The sequence below is a fragment of the Nelumbo lutea genome, chromosome 1, assembly GCF_056320005.1.
Source record: "Nelumbo lutea isolate HS-2025 chromosome 1, American lotus-T2T, whole genome shotgun sequence".
In the NCBI taxonomy this organism is placed as follows: domain Eukaryota; kingdom Viridiplantae; phylum Streptophyta; class Magnoliopsida; order Proteales; family Nelumbonaceae; genus Nelumbo; species Nelumbo lutea.
Genome location: NC_142684.1, coordinates 41,321,905 through 41,329,835, shown reverse-complemented (window position 1 = coordinate 41,329,835; position 7,931 = coordinate 41,321,905). Strand labels below are relative to the sequence as shown.

At 42.0% G+C, this 7,931-nt stretch overlaps 1 protein-coding gene and 1 pseudogene across 2 annotated transcripts in view; one reads left to right on the top strand and one right to left on the bottom strand.

Annotated features, from left to right (window-relative positions):
* Window positions 1–4,244: 4,244 nt before the first annotated feature.
* Window positions 4,245–7,931, bottom strand: part of LOC148874384 (uncharacterized) — a 57,490-nt gene continuing 53,803 nt past the window's right edge. For both annotated transcript variants that reach the window (XM_088963796.1, XM_088963797.1), the window contains 2 exons: window positions 4,687–4,738; window positions 4,245–4,593 (listed from right to left, as the gene is read on the bottom strand). In XM_088963796.1, coding sequence (XP_088819922.1) covers window positions 4,481–4,593; window positions 4,687–4,738 — 165 coding nt within the window. In that variant the 3' untranslated portion in view covers window positions 4,245–4,480. The remainder of the gene's footprint in view (window positions 4,594–4,686; window positions 4,739–7,931) is intronic.
* LOC148874385 (25S ribosomal RNA) lies at window positions 4,812–7,463 on the top strand (annotated as a pseudogene).

Below are 7,931 nucleotides of genomic sequence, written 5' to 3'. Positions count from 1 at the left end.
AGGTGCCAGGTGTCATATTTTCACTAGAGGGTCAAATCCGCCCTCATCATTTGCCCCCCACTCCCAAGCTGAGAGTAACTCGGCGAAGGGAGTAGATTTCTCCTTTTGGCCTGTAAGTCGACGAGCTAGTAAGCACTGATCCAATTTCTTAGGCTCTAGGAGCTGCCTGTATGTGGCGAGCTACCTGTAAGGTGAGGAGGTCTCCGCCAGTTCAGTAGTGTAGCCCTTAGCCTCTGGGGGCAACTTATAGTTCACTTTTGCTGATTTTGCTCATGCTGAGGAAGCGACTAGGTATCTAGCAATAATGTGGCCCGTAGCAACTCGTAGTCCACTCTTCTTAACTTTGCCCATGCCGAAGAGGCGACTGGGTCTTAAGCAGTAATGTGGCCCATAGGCTTTGGGAGCGACTCGTAGTCCACTCTTCTTTGACTTTGCCCGTGTCGAAGAGACGACTGGGTCTTAAGTAGTAATGTGGACCATAGGCTTTGGGAATGACTTGTAGTCCACTCCTTTTTTACTTTGCCTATGCCGAAGAGGCAACTGAAGTAGTAACGTGGCCCGTAGGCTTTGGGAGCAACTCATAGTCCACTCTTTTTTGACTTCGCCCGTGCCGAAGAGGCGATTGGGTCTTAAGCAGTAATGTGGCCCGTAGGCTTTACCTATGAGGTGTCAAGCTACTTGTGAGGTGCCGAGCTGACTAGGTGCCGAGCTACCTGTGAGGTGTCGAGCTGACTAGGTGTCGAGCTACCCGTGATTGCGTTGCATCAGCCTCGTAATGCCGGTCACCCACTCCTATAAGAAGTTACTAGGAGCTCGACCTTTGGGGGCAGCACTACTAATTTTAGGTCACCAGCTCACACGGTAGCCTTGGAAGGCTTGATCAACAAGGGTGTCTATGTAGTCTGTTGGCCACCAACTCCCGCGAAAGCCACGAAGAGTTCATCTTTGTAGAGGGGACCGTGCGGAGAGGACTGATGAGGTTTTATCTGAATTGAAAGTTGGTAGAGCTGCTTAGTCTGTTGGCTCCCTGCATAGTCTTTCAGTTCATAAAAGATGTAAACAATAAAGCAAGAGCTTCAATTTCTAAAAAAGTGAGGACTTTGCTTTCTGAGAGAAGAGGACATAGCTTTTTTGTAGCGTATTTCCACAGACGGCGCCAATTGATGTAACCATTTTTGTTCACGTACCAATTTATTGTGATGTATCAATTTTTTTTTGGCTAAGTGCCTCATCATTTGACCTACTCCCAGGAGAGGATGGTGGAGTTCCCTGGTGGTGAGCTACTTGGTGACGAGCTCCCTGGTGGTGAGCTCCCTGGTGACGAGCTCCCTGGTGATGAGCTCCCTAGTGGTGAGCTACCTAGTGACAAGCTCCCTGGTGGTGAGCTACCTGGTGTAGCGCAACCCGACTGTCCTCTACATGAGGTGATCTCCTCTCCTTTGTAGGCGGCGGGAGCTGAGGGACCTACGAGAACTGAATCAGAGGACCTGGGGATATTTTCCCGGCAGGGACTCTCTAATGCCTAAGTTAGCATTCTAATTGTAGGGAGCTTGGAGAGAAATGAGAGAGCTAGAGAGCAGGGATTACCTCCATTTTTTCATTCCCCCCCCCCTTGTCTTTGGGGGTCGGAGTCCTTATATAGCGGTGTCCAGTCAAATCAGGCATAACCGCCTCTGTCAAGTCATGCATAACCGCCTCTGTTTCTCTGCCGCAGTCGTTACTGCCAGAGCTGAGGTGGCGGGTGCAGGGAACTGTTGTAGGGTCCAGCTCTGCCAGGCAAGGGACAACTCTCAGGGCTGGTAGGCACGGCGCCTTCTAGCAAGAGACGTGGGTGCAGGTCTCCATATTTGTCAGGTACGGTTGTCAAGTAGGAGATCTTCCTACGATACGTCGAACTGCCTCTAAGTGGCAAGCTACCTATGCCGAGCTGCCTGTAACTGTCGAGCTCTTCGTAAGATGCCAGGCTGCCTGTGGAGTGGCAAGCTACTTGTAAGTGCCGAGCTACTCCTAAGTGGCGAGCTACTTATGTCGAGCTATCCCTAAGTGGCGAGTTACCTATGCCGAGCTGCCTGTAGGTGCCGAGCTGCTCCTAAGTGGCGAGCTCTTCGTAAGACACCAAGCTGCCTGTAAGTGCCGAGCTGCCCCTAAGTGGCGAGCTACCTAGTTGTTAAGAAGCTGCACTTAGTTGGCATGAGGTGCCAGGTGTCATATTTTCACTGGAAGGTCAAATCCGCCCTCATCAGAACAGTTCGCCTCCTCTTTTTATAAGCCTTAAGGAGCACCACTCCTAATCGAATTAAGAGGTTCCTAATCCAAGTCTTTATTTGGATTTGGACTCTATCAATGGATAAGACTTATCCTCTTATGAGAATGGATGCTCCCAACCCATATCCAAACCTATATTCACCCAAGTCACATGACAACTTGATTAATCTCATTAATCACGGGTTCTAGTTGTTGGCCCATTTAGGTTCAATTTGTATGGTGTGAGACCCTAACAATGATCTCACATAAGCCCATATGTGTTCAGCCTAACCCCTGTGAAAAGGTCTCACCGAATTCACTACCAAATGCAATGAACCCCTGAGTCCATTAGGAACATCTTACAAAATATCACAACCATGCATTAGGAACATCTTCCAATGAATGACAACATACAAGTATGGTTAGATATTTCTAATGCACGATTGATAGTGGTGTGAGGTTGGTGTGAGCTTTTCTGTGAGGAACAAATCCAGATTCAATGCAGCCTTGGATTAAGCAAGGTTGAGAATACCAATGTGAAAAGCAATATATGGCACATGTATTAGATTTTCAAGGGCTCATTCTATTTTTATTTCGTAAATGGGTTTTGACATTGATTCTTTTTCTCCATCTAGGTACGATGAGTTTGATATTTTATGCAAGTTTATGATATCAGAAAAGCTTAGGGCCATATCACAAAAGAGGTGATCAATCAGGTGGTATTAATCAAAATCTTTGATTGGTTAAAGCTTTTCTGGTACCATGTCTCCCTAGTAAAAAGAAAAGAAAAAGAGGAAAAACTCGGACCACATTGAATGGTTCATGATAGAACATTTCCAGATAGGGCTGGAACTTGGGTGGATTCAGGTAGAAATTTTGTAAAAATTTGAATGGAACAACCTGGAAGCCTGGGCCCAATACATGTAAATTCTTTAAATCGGGGTACCTATCTTGCACCCCTATAAATACTGAGAATTTGGTTATGTGCCCACTTTTGAAGGGTAAATACCCTTCTTAGAGATGTCTTGGCTTAACTCTTAGAATTTCAAAACAGAAAAAATTACATTGCACGTATCAAATCTTTAAACCATGATTGATACAATACATCTCATACAAGGCATGTGTATCAATATTCAAATTACCTAAAATGTGGCATGATGAAATATAAAGAATTTTGGTTTTCCACCCATGCTGATAAGTATGGATCAAATTGTGTCAATTATATATATTGATCGATATGGGACGGTACATATTGATACAATTTTGAAACAAATTTGATATAATGCGATATGCATGAAATGCAGGGATAGGCTGATCTCTTGTTAGATCTATCATGCCTTTGGATTGTATTGATAAATCTATCAATTTTCTCAAAAATAATAAAAAATTAAAAATTAAGGAATCTACAAGTTACAAAAATTGATTTTCTTTTTTTTTGTATTTTTAAATGATTATAATGGAAGGAAAAAGTTGAAAGGTGGATTTATGCATGATCTATCAAATTTATGGATTTATCAGCAACTTATGCTTTTTTAAATTTTAGAAATAAAAAATAGTAAAATATTCTTCTACCAATCTTATGGTTTGCCTTATAGGAATAAAAATATTCTTAAAAATTGATAGTATGGTTTGTCTTAAAAATATTCTTCTACCAATCTTAACGAACTGATTTTTTAAATTGATAGTATGTATGTATATATATTTATATATTGTAAAATATTAATTAATAATTTAATTTGTAGTAAGAAATGACATACCTATTACTTATAGGAATAAAAATATTATTTACCAAATAAGTAATTTAAAAAATTATGCAGCCATTAGGTAAAATATAAGGAACTCAAAATTAAGTTGACTTATTTTTGGTAATTTGCAGAAATGAAAAATAATAATATACAAGATAATTATTCTTTTTTATCTTATTCATAGTAACTTCAACCTTAGATTTAGTAGCAAGTAAATATGAAAATACGCCTAGTATCAATGGACACCTTGTCCCCTTTCTAAGTTATGAAATCATTTCAATGACTTTTTATAATAAAATTGTCAATCACAGATTCCTGTCATACAATAGAACAAAATATCGGTACTTCCAAAATTGCTATTTGTCGAAACAGATAATGAAATTATGTCAAAAAAAGTAGCAGTATTATATTTACACTTCCCAGTTCCATGAAGAGAAGAATTTGTATTTCAAGATCATTGTAGTTTGGACATGTTACAGATAAAAGCCAATTCAACTACCTCCATGTCGGAAAAGAAGTGCTGAGCGATAAATGGCTGCTACATGAAGGAAAAAGATGAGTGCTATAAGGAGATCATCCAAGAGACCTATGAATCCCAGGATCCCTGTAGAATACCACCAATGTCAGATGTTATATAGAATCATTGATTAATTATCCAGGCAGTGAACAAGTTACAACAGTGGTAGAAGTAAAATACCTTCTGGAATGATGTCTATGGGACTCAAGATGTAGATAACACTTAAAAGCAACTGCAGAGAAGAGGCACACATTAAAATTTATGTTGAATGCAAAATGTGTAAAGATAACTATCAAGTCTATCATTGACTTTATGTCAAATAACTACTAACTTGTTCAGTAGTATATTAATAGTTTAAAACTGAAACTCTGGATTCTTAACAAACAGAAAATGAAGTGCAAAGTATGATGTCATTCTAATAGCCCAAGTTTCTAAGAGGTTTGAAACGTATGTCATAATGGATCAGAGCATATGTATGGGATGGGATACTAGCGTAGGGGATTATCTTTTTAGGCCTAAATAACTTCTTTTTTTACTTTTGTTCTTTTAATGAGCAAAAGGAACTAAGCATTTACTACATAATGTATTATTAAAATACAAACCTGACCCCAATTTATATGAAAGACAATTAGACAAACAAATCAAAACAACATATGGGCTGAATATATGATCAAGTAAACAACTAACCTTGATTGTGGGTCCCCCAATACTCCCCTAGGCATGCTTTCGCACCTGCATGCTCCGTGCATCGGCCTGTGGGCTCCCCATTCAACTCGTCTTGAAACACGGACCAAGGAGTTTGACATGCATGTGAGTCAATGGACGAGTAAACCTATAAGGCACAAGGAAGATGATTGACGGGATCCCCTCGTGGGTTGCACCACCGACCGACCTAGATCTTTTGAGAAATGTTTGAGTGAGAGAATACCTGTCGGGACCCGAAAGATGGTGAACTATGTCTATGTGAGGCGAAGCCAGAGGAAACTTTGGTGGAGGCCCACAGCAATACTAACGTGAAATCGTCATCTGATTTGGGTATAGAGGCAAAAGACTAATCAAATCGTCTATTAACTGGTTCCTCTAAAGTTTCCCTCAGGATAGTTGGAGCCCAGGTGCGAGTTCTATCAGGTAAAGCCAATGACTAGAGACATCAGGGCGCAACGCCCTCGACCTATTCTCAAATTTTAACTAGGTAGGACGATGCAACTACTCTATTGAGTCATGCCACAGAACCGAGAGCTCCAAGTGGGCCATTTTTGTTAAGCAAAACTAGTGATGCGAGATGAACCAAAAGTTGGGTTACACGCCAACCTAGAACCCACAAAGGGTGTTGGTCGATTAAGATAGCAGGACAGTAGCCATGGAAGTCATAATCTGCTAAGGAGTGTGCAACAACTTACCTGCCGAATCAACTATCCCTAAAAATGGATGGCACTAAAGCACGCGACCCATGCTCGGACGTCGGGGTGATTACCAAGCCCCGATGAGTAGGAGGGCACGGCAGTAGCCATAAAACCTGGGGCGTGAGCCTGAGCGGAGTGGCCATTGGTGCAAATCTTGGTGGTAGTAGCAAATATTCAAATGAGAACTTTGAAGGCCGAAGAGGGGAAAGGTTCCATGTGAACAACACTTGCACATGGGTTAGTCGATCCTAAGAGACAAGGGAAGCCCTTCAACGCGAGCTTCAAAAGGGAATCGAGTTAAAATTCCCGAATTGGGATGCAACGATTTACGACAATGTTAGGGACTCCGAAGATGTCAGTGGAGGCCCCGGGAAGAGTTATCTTTTCTGTCTAACAACCTACCCACCCTAGAATCGGCTTAGTCGAAGGTAGGGTCCAGTGACCGGAAGAGCACCACATGTCGCGTGGTGACCGGTGTGCCCCCAACAGCCCTTGAAAATTTGGAGGACCGAGTGTTGACCGTGCCCGGTCGTACTCATAACCGCATCAAGTCTCCAAGGTGAACAACCTTTGGTCAATGGAACAATGTAGGCAAGGGAAGTCGGCAAAATGAATCTGTAACCTCGAGAAAAGGATTGGGTTTGAGGGTTGGGCATGGAGGTCGCGGTCATGAACCCCTGGCTGTCGGAAAATTGCTCGATCTACTCTCACAACGAGAGCAAGTCACCATGTGTTGACTGGGGGGCGGACCAGGAACGGCTCCTTCGGGGGCCTTCCCCAAGCATTGAACAACCGGCTCAAAACTAGTACAAACAAGGGGAATCTTAGTGTTTAATTGAAACAAAGCATTGCAGTGGTCCCTACAGATGCTAACACAATGTGATTTCTACCCATTGCTCTGAATGTCAAAGTAAAGAATTCAACCAAGCGCGGGTAAACGACAAGAATAACTATGACTCTCTTAAGGTAGCCAAATGCCTTGTCATCTAATTAGTGATGTGCATGAATGGATTAATGAGATTCCACTATCCCTGTCTACTATCCAACGAAGCCACAACCAAGGGAACGGGCTTGGCAGAATCAACAGGGAAAGAAGACCCTGTTGAGCTTGGCTCTAGTCCGACTTTGTGACTTGAGAGGTGTAGGATAAGTGGGGCCCTCAGGTACAAGTGCAATACCACTACTTTCAACGCTATTTTACTCATTCCGTTAAGTTGGAGGCGGGGCATCGCCCCTCCTTTTGGACCCAAGGCTCTCGCCTCAGTGGGCCGATCTAGGCGGACGACATTGTCGAGTGGGGAGTTTGGCTGGGGCAGCACATCTGTTAAAAGATAACGCAGGTGTCCTTAGATGAGCTCAACGAGAATAGAAATCTCATGTGGAAAAAAAAGGGTAAAAGCTCATTTGATTCTGATTTCCAGTATAAATATCAACCGTGAAAGTGCGGCCTATCAATCCTTTAGACCTTCGAAATTTGAAGCTAGAGGTGTAAGAAAAGTTACTGTTTTGAAATGGTAGAATACTGATATGTTTCATTCTATTACCAATTGGCATATTTATACAGTAAGCTGCTACAAAAGAAAAGAAAATAGAAAGAAGAAAAAATAGAAAGAGAAAATAAAAAGTACAAAAATAGAAAGAAAAACTTTCTAAATCAATCACTCCACAATCCTAGGAATATATACAATTTTATTTTTAAATCTGAACCAGTAACCCCACGTTTTCCAACACTCCCCCTCAAGCTGGTGAATTGAGATCCTCCATTCCCAACTTGGCTATAATTCTCCGAAAGTCTACTATTGAGCCCTTTAGTAAGTACATCGACCAGTTGTCCTTTTGTAGACACATAGGGAGTGCAAATCAACTTGCTGTCCAGTTTCTCTTTTATAAAGTGTCGGTCAATTTCGATGTGCTTCGTCCTGTCATGTTGAACAGGATTGTGAGCAATATTGATGGCTGACTTGTTGTCACAATATAGTTTCATAGGCTCTTCTTGTGGAATCTTCAGGTCTTCTAAAATTA